The sequence below is a fragment of the Coloeus monedula genome, assembly GCF_965178545.1.
Source record: "Coloeus monedula genome assembly, chromosome: 5".
In the NCBI taxonomy this organism is placed as follows: domain Eukaryota; kingdom Metazoa; phylum Chordata; class Aves; order Passeriformes; family Corvidae; genus Coloeus; species Coloeus monedula.
The window spans coordinates 32,549,822-32,568,706 of NC_138785.1; the positions used below are offsets into that span (position 1 = coordinate 32,549,822).

The window sequence follows — 18,885 nt, forward strand, 5'->3', positions numbered from 1 at the left end:
AAATGAGTGTCTTTGGTATTCACGTGGTTTATGTTAGCTGAAAGCAATGAAAAAACATTCAGGAGTTCAGAGGAAATATAGGAATTACAGAACTCCATCATAAGGTTTTAATTCAGTAACAGTAACTGCTTGACCACTCAACTTTTTTCCTTTCTTTTTTTTTCTAACTAATTTTCAAAGCAAAGTTGGGCAGATGGGAATCAAACTGCAGTTTAGACAGTAAACACAATTATTTCCTTTGAATATGTAGCTAAGTAGGATGTTTTCTATACAATTTAAGTGAGTCACCAGCTTTGGAAAAGAGTTCTTTTAATCTCTGATGTTGACAGGCCAGTATCTGCTTGTGCCAGGTTACCAGTTTACCACTGTAAATGCTGATGATCAACATTAAATTTTGTTTAACCTCCAGAGCTGCACTCTGGAATAAACAGACTTTTGTCATAAGTAGTACATATGACAGATTTTAGAAAAACAAACAAAACCACCACTAATGAAACATCTCAATTAGCAATTCTCTTTCCATGGTCTTTTCCCTCCAGTGCTTTCTCAGACTGTGAAGGCACAATGAGTAAGCCATGAGTTGCTAAGATGGCAGTCCCTCAGCCATAATTAAGTGCCTGTTACAGAATGCCTGCTGTGCAATTTTGCAGGTAGCATGCCACAGCCAAGTACAGTTACTAAAATGTCCCTTAACATGCCTATGGTGCTCTTAGTAACCAGTTTGGGTCAGAACCAACATCTCAGCATTCTCAGCTTGGAGAAGTTCTGTAACTATGTAGAAAGAACAGACCACTTGCTAATCAAGGCCGCCATTTACTATTACAGAAAAAACCCCAGGCTTTGTACCAAATGTATTCATAAAAGCAGCCAGCCCATTGGTAACTCCACCACCTTTAAAGTTACAATAGATATTTATCCACACTAACAGAAGCAGGGCATTTTGCAGAATGCTTCTGTTCAAAGTGCTCCTTTTCATTGTTGTCAGTCATCCAAACCACCCATTCAAATCCTGCCAAGCTAGGTAAAGCACAAATTGACTATAATCACCAGGGACAAATTATGATGCAGTGGAAGACAAACCAATGAAATAAACAGAATAAATATCTACTCCTGTCCTCTTAATATATAAAAATAATGATGTAGTCATCTGGATCATATTACATAGTAATAATCACCCATTACCAACTAATGCTACTTTATTGCACACTTTATGTCAGACAGATTGTGAAGTTAAACAGTAGAAATTCTTCATGACAAGTCAAAAACATGCAACACAGACAATAACATTTTAAATCAAGTTTAAGAGATGAAAATGAAATAAAATTTCAATGTTTTAATGCATTTTTGAATGACTACACATTAAAAAAAAGGGGAAATGTCTCTCAAACACAGAACTGTCAGCTTATGCTACACAACACTTCACAAATAAGTACATTCCTAGAAGGTTTTCAGAGCATGTATAAAATACCAGTTAAGAGACAAGTTGGTTATATCAATTCAAAAGCTGCCTAATGATGGATTTTTTTTTTTTTTTATTCTGGCTAATCCAATGTAAGATCACCTCAGAAACACTGCTGAAAAGCTAATTGTGCACACAGTTCTCCACTAAATACATACATACATGCTTGACAAAAGAGCAAAGGAGGGTCTTCTGTTACTATAAGGAATAAAAGTACTCAAGCTTCAAAGTATTGTCCCACGTTAACTCATTTTCCTAAAATCCAAAGAAGAGGCAAAATTGAGTTTCCAAGACAACAAATATATAAAATTGGCACCTGTTGCTCAATCAATGGTTCTAATAATAAAAGGCTCCTTTTTCTTGTGTCTTAAGCAGCTTTGTGCCAAGTGGCCTTTTGTATTATTCTTACATAGTTTATGAAAGCAAATAATCAGCAAAACCCAAAAATCTCTTCAACCATCTTTGAAACAGAGACTTGGATTTAAATGGAAAAAAAAGTTAATGAAACTGTGGGCACCAGCCCAGTACTGCACTCCAGGTCCCCAGGCTTTACAAGTAGCAGCATTAGGGAACAAAGTCATGACTTCATTTGGCCCTTCCACAGCAAGCAACTTGGAGCAGCTGGCCGCAGACAACGAGCAGCACTTTCAGCTTTACACATCACTTCTGTTTACTCTACAAAGTACCAGCATACTTAAGGCCACCTACCTAGACAGAAAGGTCATCCATAAACTTATCTCCCCCACAAAAACTGTGTACTAATGAATCTAGAGGAGGAAATGCACAACAGTATCCTCTTCCCTTTTCACTACTTTATAATATGTGCACAAAATTAGACAAACAGTTTTGAGGGGATGGAGAGAGACAGAAAAACTGCAGCATGAACCAAAGTCAATTCAAACAGCTTGCTGAATTTCTATAAATTGAAGCCAACAGAAATGAAAAATTATGAACTCTTTTCCAACAGAAATTAATCAGCTCAGTCAACTAAACAAAGACTCAGGATAAAGAAGTATTTGCCTTCAGAAACTTAAAAAGAAAATACATCTCCCACTAACTGCCAGAAGGCATGCTCATGAAACATCTGCCTTAATGAAAAAATACCCAACTAAACACAGACTACAAACCCAAGATATTTAAACAACAATCATTTGTAGTGTGTTGTGTAGAAAATGGGCTCTGACACAAACTTTGTGTGCCAGTATAATGTCAAAGGAGCCAAAAGCTGGAAAACAAACAAAAAAAAACCCAGCACAAAAAAACATCACAGCAATGTTTTTTTGAATAAGACCTCTGGAGTGCTCTTCTAGTGCAAAAACCATCTCAGAACTCTTTTTCCTTCGCCATCACCAAATGTGGGTAAAGAGTTGTGGTACTGGAGGTCATACAGACATGTTTACTCTGTCATCATCCTTTAATGCTGATGCAGAAATTGATCCACTAGGTCACCAAATATCTGTGGCTACAGACCCCCTCAACACCTAATAAATTTTAAGAGCGGATGTCTAGCATTGAAAAAAATTAATAGTTTGTAGACTTGATATCAGTACCTGTCAAAGAAATGCCTCAGCAGTGCATCTGCTAGGCAGTACCTCAGCTAGCAGTTCTTAAACATGAAATCTGTTCTGATATATATAAGCACACATTTCTGATAAATGACTGAAGGACTGCTTCACATCATTTACAAATGAGGACACTCTAAAATCACTACATAAGGAGGTAAATAAAACTTTTGTACTGCAAGGATTGTTTGGTACATTTGAACAAAGTTGGCCTGTCACGTGTACACACACAAACTGGGCTTAAGCAAATGTATATGAAGCTCAGACAGCAAGAGAGTCACCTTCTTCAGAGTGGGGTTAATAATTTCCATGTTCTGTTACCCTACTGTCCTAAGTCTTCCTATTCACAAACTCCACACAAAAATCTGCAAGATTCCTACTGCATCCCATTCTATGTACGACGTACACACTGACAACCAGCATACCTTCTCTGGACTTATAACTGTCTGGGAAATTAAGAAGGAAGGATCCCAGTTACACCGGCCTCAAGGAAATCAAAGCGCCCCTAAGTAGCTGAAAGGAACTGAGAAACACAGGGATCCTTCACCTTTGGGAGCAAGGCACATCCACACTCCTGTTGGTAGCTCTGAGACAGATGTTCTGCAGATGCTCAAGCCCTTATTTACCCAGAGAGCAAAGGAAGCATTTGGAGAAGAGCAAGCTAATGGGGTATGGACGTTGTGTGCAAATTCTCCTCAAGGCCAAAGGCACAAAACTGTTCTGACAGTAACTAATACAGCACAGCACAAAGCCTAACCCACAGTGAGAAGGGTCATCAGTCAAATCAATAGCATTATAAATTATAAAAATAAATAAAATTCTTAAAATGGGTGTTTCTGCTTAAGAGTGGGATTATTTTGAAGCAATTTGATGGGATTTTACTTAGATTAAACCACTTCTGCAGTAAACCAAGCTGAGAAGACCCAAAGCCAGAACAAGCATATCTATGCTAAAAAATTGTATTACAGTTACGTGGAAAAGTGTTTATTACAACAGGGCAAAAAAGACTACACATGACTATAGAAGTATCCACAACTGAGTATTCAGTAATTTTTAAGCGGTATTTTTAATTCAAAAAGCCACGAAAACCTGAGCTGTAAAATAGTAATGAACAACCTCCACTGTGTACGTGCATAATGGCAAATATTGTCAGAAAAATGCAAGATAGTCAACAGCCACTGAAATTTGAGGATGGAAGGGAATCAGTGGTTTTCCATTCAATTCTCTCCTTAAGTACAAAGGAGTTCAAGATCCTTCGATAAATCAAAGTCTGTAAAGCCCATTTCTTCTCTTGTACTGAAGCTTTATACAAAAATGTAATAACAAAGTATGCTTCTAATTTTACTCATGCAGCAGCCACGTGATGTCTTAGAAAAGGACAACAGACCACATTCTGTCAGATTTGATTTCTCCATAAAGCTGTTTTGAGTTAATAACTAAAATATTACAACACTAGGGTTTTTCTTTTAATTAATTAGTACTAAACTGAAAACTGTTCAGAAAATTAAGTTAAAAAAATTAGTTGAGCACTGTGCTATGTCCCTCTCTGACACACAACAAAATTAAATTAAATAAAAAAATGCATGCAGTAGCGAGCACTCACCTATGCAGCATATTTGTGATACAAAACTGAAAGAAATAAATAGTCTTAATGCTTGTTTCTTTGGCACTGTGTATACTACACAGTAGCAAATCTGAGTCACCTTAATGAACAACATAAAATTAGAAAGTGGCGATTCTACCGAAGCCATCGTTGCTCAGTTTTTACATGACCTCAGCAGGACTATTTCTACTCTGAAACAAAGTACACATATGGTTGCAGTGAGGAACAGTAAGCCCTACAAGCCACTGCAAAAATTAAATTTACTAAATAAAACCAAAATCAAATGGAATTTTCCTTGTATCTTAAGAAACAGCTGTTTTTAAAGCAACTATTTCCATATTTATTGAAATAATCAACAACTTTCTCAAAAAAAGCTTTACATTGATAAAGAGTCTTGAACTAGATATGAGATATTACCTAATTATTCATGATTACATTATCCATGCAGGACTTTCAGGAAAAAATATACCACAAAAATCTGCTCATCTTTCCAACAGCAAAATCATGAACAAATGTGTTCACCTAAACCTGCATGTTTTGAATGTGACACAAACCCAGGCAAAGTGCAATCTATAAGCAAATAACAAGTTTTGCAGAAAGCTACTCCTGTGATTTTCAGCCCCACTGTTTGTCATTGCAACAAGCTACCAACCTTATCTTTATATAAATTGCTGACCTTGTGGCTCAAATAGGAGTTCAACATTGATAATCTCTGCCATATGTTCTACTTGCTCCCCACAAGTGAGAATCAGCTGGGACTATGATCTTCATGCCACAGTTAAAAACATACAGAGGTGCAAAGTGCATGTATTAACCACAAAAAAAGAAATTGGAAAGAACAAATTAACCTTTGTTTACAAAACAATATCCAAAATGTCAAAAAAGCTTGACTGAAGGTATGATTTATTTTCTGCATTATGTCTTACCTGACATCATCCAAGTAAGTTACAGAGAGCTTATAATGCCAATATACATCAAGTGAGATCACACGTGGGCCACAGCATCCGGTAACAAGCACAAGCAGAGGAATGTCAAATACGTGCTGCAGATAAGATGGAAAGTAATCCATTTGGCAGATGTTTTTCAGCAGTGTAGAATACAGGATTAAGAAGTGTTCTGTCTCAGTTCAGGTTGGGTTTTTCGGGGTTTGTTTTGTTTTTAGAGAAGCAGATTATTTTAATGAAGTAATCATTTCCAGTCTTTCAAAAATGATGAGAGCATACTAAAGAAATAATGGCAATGCTTCACAAAAATTGTACGGTAATAGACTGTGCTCAAAAAAACATATTACAGAACACAGAGACCCTAACAATTTTGAAAGATGGCTATATAGCCATTTATGTTGGCTTTCATAATCATATTCCTCAATATTCAGCATTAGCACACAGAAAAGCTGAACAGCTGCTTCATGGGTAAAGAACCAAATCAGCTACAAGAATAAATTCAGAAGCTGTTCAAGAGTAAACAGTCTTTCTCAACCTTGATTCTAAAAGTTACATACAAAAACCTCCCCCAAACTCTAAACCTCCTGGTTACAACACTTTCTGCAGTAGTTGCTTATAGTTTTGCATTTCCATTACAAGAAAAATGAAGCATACCCATAAACCTAATTATTTTAAAGGATGTCATAAATATCTTACAATACACTTTTATCACATACTTTGATGCTACTACTACTGAAGCAAAAATGAAGGTTCCTCCTATGGCAAAGCATTGATTCAATATCACTCTGGGAACTCAAATAACATGTCTAGTTCCACCTCCTTTGCTCCAACTGTTTTTTTAAGAAACATTTGACTTGTTCTGAAACAGCTTTTATTTAGCTACCATTCTCTCTACAGCGCTGTTGTTAAGCCAAGCCAGGTTTCAGGTGTCCTTTCAGAACTAGCACAGCAGTATCCAGGCACAAGTTCCAAACTGTACTAATTTGTCACAGGTACAGCAGCATGCCAATGTCTAATTCAGATCAGACTCCTACTGCAAAGAGATCTGACAATGAGACCATTGCTTCTGTTGTGAAACTGAGGTGCTACAGAAATACGAACAACAGGAAAGTCCCTGGCCTTACAACTCTGCAGACCAATAGATGACTACTATGATAAGAAAACTCCAACTTAGATTTGTAGCAGTCATATGACACTTGTTAAAAGTAAAACCAGCAATTCTGCCTATTACAGTTGAAAAGATCTAAAGAATGTATGCAAAAAAAAAGTCCAAATCATCAAATTAAAATATTACAGATACTAGAAATTTATCCATATTAATGTTGAATTTGTCATTAAAGTCCACGAAATTTACCTTGCACAGAAAGTCTGATAACCTAGTTCATTCTTTCAAGTTTCTATGTCTAAACAAAGATTTAAGTGCATTCTTTTCCCTGTATGAGGGGGAAAAGGAGCTACAAACACCAAATCCCTAGTTACATTATTGAAACACGCATTTTGAGAACAGGCAACATCTACAGGTAGCTTCTGTTGATGATACAGAAACATAAGAATTGTATTGAAAGATAAACAAAATTTCAAGGAAAGTATACCCATTACTACTGTAAGACACAATAGAAATATGAGGCATGATTCAAGATACTGTATCTATAAATTGATATATTTCTTGCATAAACTTAGTAAATACAGTGCAAGTAACAGCACCGTGTTCTTTGCTAAAGACACTGGTTAATTAAATCCCCCTGACCTTGTACCAAAACTCATGACGCCATCCAGGACACAGCATGAAATGCTACCTCATGGCAGTCTGTGACATGCACCAACATTTCTCCCTGTCTCAAGCAATGAACGACAGGGAAAGAAAACCAGTTTCCATATGCAGCCTTGAATGCCACATATCCAGCCTAGAACCATTTACAGTCTGAGCCATGCAGCCGTAAAGGCATCAAGCACAAAGTTTAGGACAGCGAGGAGTGTCTGCATAAAAGAGTCAAGTTTAAGAGTGCATTTTTACTTTTGTCCAGCATACTCTGGTTCCTAACACGTGAAATTCTGCAGAAAACATGCAATGCAACCAAGAGCTCAGGTAAAAACTTTGTCCAGTGGAGCTTCATAGAGGCACTCAGAACAGTTTATACTGCTAAGAAGGACCTTAGACTTTGAGGTGGGGGGATGTTCTGTTGTTTTTTACTTCTTGTCACTAGAAACGCAAGGACACATGGAAGATCTGCAAGTGGGATATTCAAAAGCATTTAAGCAGATTTAAGAGCCCCTCATCAATCAAATACATCAGAAAATTCCAGGGAAAGCGTGCTGATGGAATGACTACATGAATGATACCTCAACTGGTCTACTCACACTACTTACATCAGCCATTTAAACACCAACACAAAGACCAACAACTCCATGACAGACTTGCAAAACCTTTAAAGCACAAGCTGAAATAAAAGCACCATATCTCCCTCCATTATCTCTGCATCCTTAGATCAATGTTCTGCATTAAGAGGGGACAAATTTTATTGCTTCAGATTAGGTTTGACTCATTTTAATATTGAGATTATTCTTCAATTCTTCTACATTTACAAAATAATTCTACAAAGAGATGAACTTCCTACTTGCCTTTGCTCTTCAGTACTATAGAAGTTTCTAAAGGATGTGAACTCCTTTTGATATTGCTATGGTAAGATGCCAGAAATTTGACATGAAACATAAGCCAAAAATTAACTTTTCAGAAGCATTTCCAAACCATCTGGAGAAGAGGCATTTCCAGTACAAAATAATTAATACCATCTTCAATAAAACCCTAAACATACAGTAGTCTGCCCTCTCCTTTGTGTAATTAAAAGCTTTGAAAGCACCAAACTACTCAGAACATTATGAACGACTCAAAATAATTTTACCTTTTTTTTTTTTTTAACACTATTAGGTTTGGGGTTTTTTTCTTAAACACAGCAGTGCTGACTTAATTGAAATTGTCAATCAGAACTTTAAACAAACAACTGTGCATAAAAATTCACCTTCAGGAAGAGCCAAAATCAAACTCATGACCTTATCCAATGTAAAGCTGTATCCAAATCAACTAATGCAATCATGGTTCTTCACATGAATATCCAAAAACAATGAAAGTACAGATGGAAGCCGTAAGTAACTCCAAGAGACAGAAAAATTCCTCCTTAACTCACACTTTGTCACAGCTGATTTATGGTTTGGAAACAAATTCTGTACCTCAACTCTGCAACACAGCAAGATTGGGGGAGGGAAGAAGGAGGTATATATGCAGCCCCTCACACAGCGCTCACCTTTGAGCACACACATCACATTCAAGGCACATTTTATGTGCACAAGCCTATTGTACTGCCAGGATGAAATATCCTGTGATTCATTAACTCCTTATAAAATGTCAATGAAGAGCTCCCAGATATTCACTAATGCTGCACAAAACTTGACAATACCTCAGTAAAGATTCTGACATGACAATGTGGCAGTTCTATACTTGCAATGTACAAAATCCAGACATTGGAAAATAAGTTGTTCAAAACATGTTTGCCTACATTTCTGAAGGAAACTGTTTAGTTTAATAACCACAAAATAAACCTCCATTTTATTTACTATGATAAATTTCTGAATGCACATAAAATCTGGGGAATCACAAACTCTGGAAACAACCACTAGCCTTAGAAATAACAACTTAAGGATATTAAATATTAAGTAGGAAAGATTAATAGAGTTTCAGTAATCAGGTAAAATCAAAACTGCAAATTAAGAACACAGTTTGAATTATCTATTCACAAATAATCTACAAATAATCTAATGGATTCTCCAAAGATCATGACAAAAAAAACCCCTAAATCATCTATGAAGTACTTCAACTTCCAGCAAGTCCTACTTTTCCCCCAAAGAAACAACAAATAATGTTTTTAAAGGACTTATCCCCAGAACAAAATATGAGCATCAATAAACTTGAGTGAGAACATCATATAAATTCTTTTGATGTGTTTGCACTATTTTGTTACCGAGGAAGCAGAGACAGACTTGGGCTCAGTTTGATGTGTTTTCTAGGTCGCAGTCTTTTCTGTGCGTACGCACAGACACTACACCTTCCTTTTCATATTTAGTCCCTCTTCTGATCTTATCCTCTGTGTAATTTCCCAGTGCCTCTATTTTTGAAAGCAAGATTATATCAGGAAGAGAAGTTGTAAGAGGTTCAGTTGAGAGAGAGACTCCTTTTTGCCTCGTTTCCAGGGTTCATTTTCCATGTTTTGTTCCTGTGCAATGTTTAGGCCAAACAGCTCTTCACAGTCTGCCTACTTTCCTCCCATCCTAATGAGGATGGTTGCATATTCTCATGTGCTCAGTGTTGCTACAAAATAAAAAATTAGTGAATTACTAGTTCGTTCCTTTACATCCTTTCATTTGCCTATTTTTTCTTCTAACATATTAAATGAGTTATTTCCCTTTCCTCTGAATTCCAGCCATAACCTAGCCTACAATGCTACCATGTTTTTTAATTCCAAAACATTGGCCCTTGAACTACTGCAGTATTTATTGATCAATTAAAAAAATAAATCTTTTGCATAAATCTCATGTTATGTGTAAGCCAGAAAGAAGATTTCCAGATATTTCCATTAAGCTTCTCATTTCCTTACAAATATCTTCCCAGAATTACTCCTTTGTCCCAGAGAATATAAAACTCCAGCAGAAATTGAGCTGATCAGCTCCCCCCTCCTTCGGTCCCTGCTCAGCTGTTACCTCTTTTCTTAGACTTGAAAGCATTCGAGGCAGAAGGTGTTACTCTGCTATGTATTTATGCAGCACCCAGCACAACACACTCAGCAATTACTGCTTTTACGTGTACTCCAACACAATGAATGTGTCAACTGTTAAATCATCAACTCTAATTTGAAGAGGGAGAAAAAAAGGTGTTTTAAATCACTTTTTCCAACAGGTGGTCCCAATTTTTGGGATTAGAGATTACCAAGATGAAAAGTGCCACATAACAAGCATCTTTCTCTTGGATGACTCCTTAGTCCAGGGCTCAGCTCCATCCATGCAGGTACAGTTCCATATCCAAAGAGATTGTGCTGCCCTCCCGTGGTCTGTGAAGATTTTAAGCTCCAGAAGTCACACGCAGAGCTACGAAAAATTCTGATTCTGCTCTTGAAAGACAGATTGCATAGCTAAACATTACACTTTGAAGAAAGCAATAAAGCCAAAATGCTGCTGCAGGGGTATCAAAGGTCTCCTGATGCCTCTGCCTGAAAGGACTGCTTAGGCTTTGAAGAGGAAACACTAAGAACAGTCATGTTAAAACTCAGCTGTCCCTCAGGTACAAGGCGTAGAAAACAGCAGTGTAAGTGACCTATAAAAATACTGCAAAGACAGGTAAAAACCCCCTAAGTTTAAATCCTTGTGTTGATTATGCTACATAGGTAAGTTAATTATGAATCGCCACACTCTGGGATATGGTAAATGGGTGACACAAAGGACCTAAAGGACACAAGCTGTACACCCTACCACGGATGTAGCTGGGATTTAAGTCTAATGACAAAACTTACAGAACAATCTTCAAATAAGTAGTGAAGGCATTTTACAGCAAGAAATACCAGAATACTGAAGCGGATTAAACATCCCTTTCAAGTCAAGATTGGTGCTACAGAAAATCAATTTAAATTTTACAGCAACTTGAAATACTAAGATACTAGTATATTCTTGAAAAAGATTATGAAGAGTTATGTCAACAGCAATTTAACATTTTATCCAATAGCATATCTAGAATATTTGGAGATAAATTCAGGTGGAGGACGAGTTAACACTTTTCTTTCTAATTAATACAAATATGATAAATATGTCACCACTGTCTTCTCTATGAAGTGACATTTTTTAACACAGCATCACTTCTAAGTACACCTTATTGATCATTAAAGGATATGATATTCTATATTTCTATTCCCCAAAACTACTTCTGATGACGATTTTGAGCCATGTTCAAAAGAAAATGTCTTTTTGAATCATATTAATCATCTGGATATTTGCTGGACATTGTTCCAAACCATAACTACTAGAATGGATCAGCATTCCTTCATTAGTCAATAGTAAACTTTCACAAAAAATGACCTGCACCTCCATGCTATGAAGTACTTAGCACAAACTCCACCTCTAAGCCTCTGGTTTAGGGGATAAATAATGTAACTTTGGGGCTCTGCTATTTCACGAACAGAGAACATAGAAATACAAAAGGGAGAAGGAAACTAGTAAACTCTACTACAGTTATACCAGCAGGAAAAGAAAGACCAAATAGTTTAAATGAAACAAAGGGCAGAGTTTCTTAGCAGGCTATTTAACATTCATTAGAGATTTCTGATTAAGATATGAAAAATTAATTTAACAATTCTGTTAAATACCTGCTAGGCACCTATGAGTTAACGTTTTTGGGTTTTATGGCCTTCCATGTGTCTCAGAACTTCAGAGCCAAAAAAGAAAAAAACATCACAGTGCAACGAATAAAACTGCTTTTTCTATCTAGGGCAGATCACACTCAAATTCCACGTAGGTAAAGTCAGTTTAGACCAGTGACTGTCAAGTGCAGATATTTTGTAAAAGTTCACTCTGGATTAATCAAGAACATGCCTCAACCATCAGAACTAAGACTACTGTGAATTTACAAAATCATTACGAATTGTCTTCAGTGTTCAAGCCATAAATCTGTAAAACATTTCAACTGGCAAATTGCAGTATTTAATTTTAATTCTTTAGGTATGTTCAGTAAACAAACAAACCACAACCAGACTAAAAAAGCATACACTGAACTTTATGTACAGTACTCTACAAAACAAATCTCTTTGAAGCCTAATAAACTCCCAATTAACAAGGACTTGTGACCTGTAAAAATCTTATCTCCAGGAATAAGACCTCGTCAAAACCTAAACTTTTGTAGTAGGGGGTATTCAATATGAAGCATAAAGGCTTCAGCAATTCTCTGAGGGCTTACACTGACTCCACAAAGCAAGGCACTACTACAAAGGTGACACTTTCCAATATGATTATCAGCCGTATGAAAGTCCATCAATCACACTCATCACAATGGGATTCTACAGAACAGACCAAACACCAAGGAGAACAGGTCCTCACTGAGTCAAAATGCAGCTGTTAGAAGTTGGTATTAGTCTTTCTAGTGTGATTTTTAACAAGATACACTAGCAAGTGTTGTTTTTTTCTTTGCAGATTTTGAATACTTCAGAGGCTATAGGCATGTCGTTTAGATCAAAACATCACTTAAGAAAATGCAACAGACTTCAAACAAACATAAATGTACTGAACTTGTATCCCTCATAATGCATATGCATTGATTCCATTAGGCATAGAAACCAGCTATGTTTTCAAAGAAGAGTATTCATTTTAGCAAATCATTGTGCCTAAAAATCATTACTACATACTAATTTAACTTAACCGTATAATAGCTTTGCCTCCTGTCTCTAAATAGGCATTTAAAAATATAAAATAATTAATTCACTTCCCTTGTTTTGCTTGGTAACCCAAGACAATCACAAAAGAAAAATGGAGGAAGAGCACAGTAACAGTAGGAACAGTGTACAATGTCGTGGATGAGTTCTCTGGTTTGGTGACAAGCCTGAGCTATTTTTTCCAGCTAAACCTGAAGAATGTTTTGTCTAAAAGTTAGTAATTACATGCAAACTTCCATGAAATTTGTCCTCAGGCCAACTATACAATGTTATATCCCTGAACAGTCAAAAGAGTCTAGGAAGTCACAAATGAAATACAAGTTTTGCAAGAATACCCTTTTTAAGGCAAGCCAGTAAAAGAAGATATATCAGTGTTGCCTGTATTACAAAAATGAGCAATTTTCCTTTCTCTTTGTTACTGAAAATTACCTACTTCTCAAATATTTATCAAGAATATGAGGCAACCTGGCTGTATTGCCATCACAGGTTTTCCAGATCTTGAACTGCAAAATATAATGCACACACAAATGTGGTTTAAACTTATTTAAATGAGTGCAGAACTGTAACTTTAAGGAGAGGTTAATGAGAAGCAGCTTCAGTTGAGTTTCCCTTGAATTGTTACACCCATGTGGCTTGCAGGCAAAGAGCTGTCTGATATGGAAAAATCAGTTGAAGAAGAAGGATGAGTTCCTGCTTCAGGATGCCTGAGACACTGAAACAGGCTAAAAAACTATTAAAAAAAAAAATCTTCAAAGTCTTTCAAAAAGTTCTGACAGGCTTGAAAGGGAAACGGAGAACTTTAAAGTGTTGCTTTTAACTCTTTTTGTTCTACAGAATGAATGACTGTCTGGATTTAATTTTAAAAATACAGTTGCTTTTAACATTTAAAGTAAAATACACAATTTGCATCTCTTGATTAGCAAAAATTTTCATAAAATGTCAGATTCCCTAAACCATCTTTGATTTTTAAGCATAATGTATTCTCAACTCAGAAAGCATCTTTCAAGTAAAAATATTCAAAAGGTAATACCAATATAAAAAGCAGAACAAAATAAGTGACCTAGCCTCATAAAAAAATCCCAGAAACAACACAGATACAATTTTGACAACAATTTCAACTCAAATAAATCTGCATCTAATACAACATTTATTGCACAATTATTATATTACTCAATTCTATGAGCAATTACAAACAATTTTAACATGGACATGAAGTCACAAACTTTTATACTGGTTAGAAGATAATTACATCATTAAGTGCTGTTCCTTTCATTAAAACTAATTTTGTTTATGATGAGAGTTAGGAAATATTCAAAATTTTCTTCTTTCCCTGTTGAGAAGCCACACTACATTAAAGTATCCTGTACTTAATATCAGTTCTGGAAGCTGAGGGTAACACTGATCCTTCAGGATTGTTGTTTGGTAGGCAACAAGACTGTTTAATCAAAACATCAGTTAATTCCACAAAACTGGAACACCGTGCTCTGTGTTATTGCTCTAGCCTGTGTTATTCAAAGGTACTTAAGGTTCAAAAATGTTTCTAAATTACATATGTAAACATTGTTTTACTCTTGTTGGTCCACCTGGTATGTCTACCAACACATTTTGAAAATCTCTTCGTAAAATCTGCTGTCCTTCCTAAGTTACTCTTTCACTTTACAATATCTAATTTAAACTAGTTTATCTAGATTAAGAATCTAATATCTAATTTTACCTATTTTAACCTCCACTCTGGAGAAATAAAATGATACTGTGAACCTGCCACTCTTCCTTAACCAGCTATCATTTCAGCATTATTATGATTCTTCTATGAATCATTCTTCTCGACATAAGCAATTACAAACTTACTTTATAGCCAGAATCAGGTAGGAGACAGGCACAGATGATCCTACCATCCATCTAGCTTTAAAATTTATGAATTGGTGAGTTTAAAGAATGCTGCTGATATGAAGAAACAGAGTACAGAGGCATTTCTAACTAGATTAATATTTCAGACCCTGTCCAAATAAAAGAAAATAAGAGTTGCTGGGCAAGGCAGGGGAGTAGGAGGAGCTGAGGAGAGTTCAGGGATTGAGAAGTCATTTTATAAAACAACACCCTAGTAAATAGGTAAATGTATTCTTAGAATAGTCTCACAACTATTTGCATATTTAGTCTTCAAAGAAAGACCAGAGGTTTTATCTCACCTGTAGACAAATCAGCTGACACCTTAATTCATAAGTTATGCATACTAGAAGAACAAATTCTCAGCTGACCTAAATTATTTAGAAAAAGCAGACAACATAAAGGCAACATTTTCAATATTATCTATCTCTACATCCTGAAGGCTGCTTCATTTCCCCTCCCCCTCCAAGGAAAAAAAAAACGACCAAGCCACATTTACAGTATAGTATTAATTATTCTGTGGCTTATAAATCAAGGTAACAAGTCTCTTCATAACAACAGTTTAAGGGACAGCCTTACCACTGAACAGTAGTTGCTGGGCTTTTCAAATTTTGTCTCATTTTAAAAGCTAAGCATTCTAAAAATCTAGCAACTTTCTCAAAAGTCTGAACACCAGAATGCAAACAAAGGGCATTTATCAACCAGGGTATCATTTTATTCAGGTCAACCTACCTGTGACAGTTTTATACAGTAATTTAATTTGGCCATCGACTCCCTACCAATCACAAAGCAAGCATAAATCAAACAACCAGAGTCATTCTGTCTTCAGCTAGGCAGGCATGTGCTGTCTTCCAATAAATTAACACTCTTTCCTGCGTGCCCAACACAGAAGCTGTGAAAGGCCTTTTCGTTTTCAATATTGGCTTTATAAAAATTGTGCATGGAAAATTTCACCTCTACAAGTCAGATATTTCTCCCAGTCAATTCAATGCTATGAACCCATTTTTTACTAGAAATAAAAAGTGTATTATATACCTGACATGATTCACTAGCAACTATGTTTATATTCAATCCATTACATTTGTTTGGACCAGCTATAAAGAATTACATGTGTTCCATTAATTGGTAAGAGCAAGCTGCACTTGTAAAATGTGGTTGTTTTGATGGAGTTTTATTTATTTGTCTAGTTTTTAGACTGATCTTCTTCACACATTCTGTAATTGACCCCTCTGTCTCCTACTGTGCACATACAGGGGTCTTTTCAGTTTCACCTGACACGTCATGTTTCAGCTAAGGAGTTCTTTTCTAACCTACTACAATTCCTTCATTCAGGAAAAAGGAAGGCGGCACTATCTACAAGCCTACAGAATTTGGTTGCGACTTGTCACATTCACTCTTTGAGCAATTTTTTTGGAAAGAATAATATAAATTTGTTCACAACCACTACCTTTGTAAGTAAATACCATCTCATGCATACTGTGACTGAAATTATGGTTCATTTCAGATGAGATACCACAAATAAAGTATTTGTTTTAAGTACTTCCTGCTTAAGAAGTATTTCAACTCATGAGAAAAGTAGTAAGGGTTTGTAAGACTGTGGGTCAGTTACTTCTCATTCTTGAATTTCACAGTTGGATAAAAAGTCAATAAATAAAAAGATGTTTTAAAGAAAAAAAAAATAGATTCCCGTCTTAAAAAAATCTCTTTTTTTTGTTTCTTTCACAGTGAAGACAATGTTTGATGAAAAAACATGACAGTACCAAAGGCTTCTATCTCCATATATCCTCAAAGTAATAAAGCAGCAACAAGGGTTATCACTGTCCAGCCACACATTCACACACTTTCCCCCTCCCTTTAATGTGCTTTGGATGAGCCTAAAGGAAGCACCCCTAATCATATCCAGCCAAACTGAGTTTAATATCCACAAAGCCTTTGCAGTGAGTAGGAAATGAACCTGAAGACAATGAATGTGTTCACACACACAGGACCAGGAACACAAGCAAAGATTCCACGATTAACTGAAGTTCCAAAAGGGATGAAAAACCCCCTTTCTACTGCTGCCTAATAATACCACAGAGAAGATGTTGCATTTCTTTGCTGGTCACAAATTAAATATAATCTCCTTTTTCCCAAACTTAACATATAATCAGCAGTAGCACACTATTTCCATTCAGTCTTATTTCAACAAGCCCCCCTTCCCAAAATTTTCAGCCACTGCCTTGCTAGAGGAAAAAATGAAAACATTTCCTATGATGACATACATCAGTCCAGGGGAATAATCACACGATGTATCTCATTTTCCTTCTGTCTCACATTGTGACCACCTGTATTTTATATTCTGACCTGCCACCCTCTTTTTACTATCTGTACATATTGACAACCACAGTAACTTTATTCCTATGGAAGGTATCTATGGATACCTTTACTTCTACGGAAAACACAACCAAGCACTGAGCTTGGTTAGGATTTCTGAGTTGTGTCAACTGCCGACTGAAATCAAGGTCAATCTTTTGTTCCCAGTTTGGTCATCAGCTGTTGATGACCTGAGGGAAGTTGCATCACCACATGTCACAAACAGACTGAATTTTAATACAGATTTGAAACTGCTTACCTGTCTTAGAGAGCTCTGAAACATACTGAAAACTGGCATATTTTCCTATGAAACAGTTAAGCAGCTTCACCAGAAGAAGATCCTGTTAAATACACAGACATACAAACCCTCACCTTCCCCAGGACTGACTGCAGATGGTAGACTGGTCCAGTCTAGGGTCCAGCTGGGGCATGGATGAGGAGAAAACTTTGCTTCAATTCCATTTTCCTACATGAAAGGAGGAAAAAAAATAAATTAAGACCCTTTACCCACTTAAGTTGGTATCAAATTTCTCACTAAATTTAATGGCATCAGATCAAACTGCAACCCTGTCAGCTTAAGTGAAACTGAACAGGCAGATGACTCAACATTATACAACGCTCAAATTACGTATTTCTCTTATTCTCACAAGAAAGCTGTGTTCATTTTTTTTAGGAAATGCTGTCAGCTTCTGTGCAAAAAATACCAAATTATGGAACATGATGGACAGTTTTCTTTAACAAAACTCATTAGGGTTCCCAGATGTTCAAAGCTTTAATCAAACAGCAAAAAAAACCCCAAACCAACCCAGCTGAAAAGGTTGGATAATGAAGCCAAACATAAAAGCCACAGTTTTTTGTCGTTCTTTACATAAATATCTTTAAAAGAGAAATACCATATTGCAATTCAAACAAAAAGTTATTTTGATTATTCAGAATAATTGATAGGACTCCAGTAGCCCTATCTTTGCCCAATTCCTGAATGAATCAAATATCAGAAGAGAAAAGTAGAATCACTTCTAAGTCAATGCGCATCAGATTTAAGACAAACAAAGGGGATTAAACTGTTCAAGGCTGTCAAAACCAGCTTATACAACTCTAATAAATTTTACCTACTCCAAATCAAGCCAATATGGCTATAAAAATAACTCATTAAAAAACTGAAATTACCATTAACTTAGTCATGGTTGGCCTTGGACCACCTATAAAATGACTGTCATCATTATCCTCTTCTAACTCATCAGGAACTGAAGAGGAGTCCTGTAGCTGTTCCTCTGGAGCAGACATCAACTCTGGAAGCTGGAGAAGTTCCATGTTGCATTTGCCAGCAGCTTTCTTTACTCCAGGTACTTCCTGAACTCTTCGGTACCAACTGGATATCAGTGGCAAGTTTACCAGATTTTTGCCTTGTCTCTTGCTGAAAACCTAAAAAAATAAAAAGGGAAGGTTACCTGCTAGTGTAAATTTCTTGTAAACAAACCACCAAAAGGCACAAACTACAGGAGCAAGCTCAGCTCCATGCCAAGCACATGCACTCACAGCATGATGGTGAAACAAAAATCAGCTTGTTCAGAGCCCCAGGTAGAATTGCTAGCTGGCCATTTAGACTTTATCTGCAATTTCC

The 18,885-nt window shown here is 36.3% G+C and overlaps 1 protein-coding gene across 1 annotated transcript in view; it reads right to left on the reverse strand.

The window, feature by feature from the left end:
• Window positions 1-18,885, reverse strand: part of GSTCD (glutathione S-transferase C-terminal domain containing) — a 53,899-nt gene that overhangs the window by 26,195 nt on the left and 8,819 nt on the right. The window contains exons 4-5 of the mRNA XM_082281228.1: window positions 18,432-18,686; window positions 17,637-17,730 (exon numbers count right to left, since the gene is read on the reverse strand). Coding sequence (XP_082137354.1) covers window positions 17,637-17,730; window positions 18,432-18,686 — 349 coding nt within the window. The remainder of the gene's footprint in view (window positions 1-17,636; window positions 17,731-18,431; window positions 18,687-18,885) is intronic.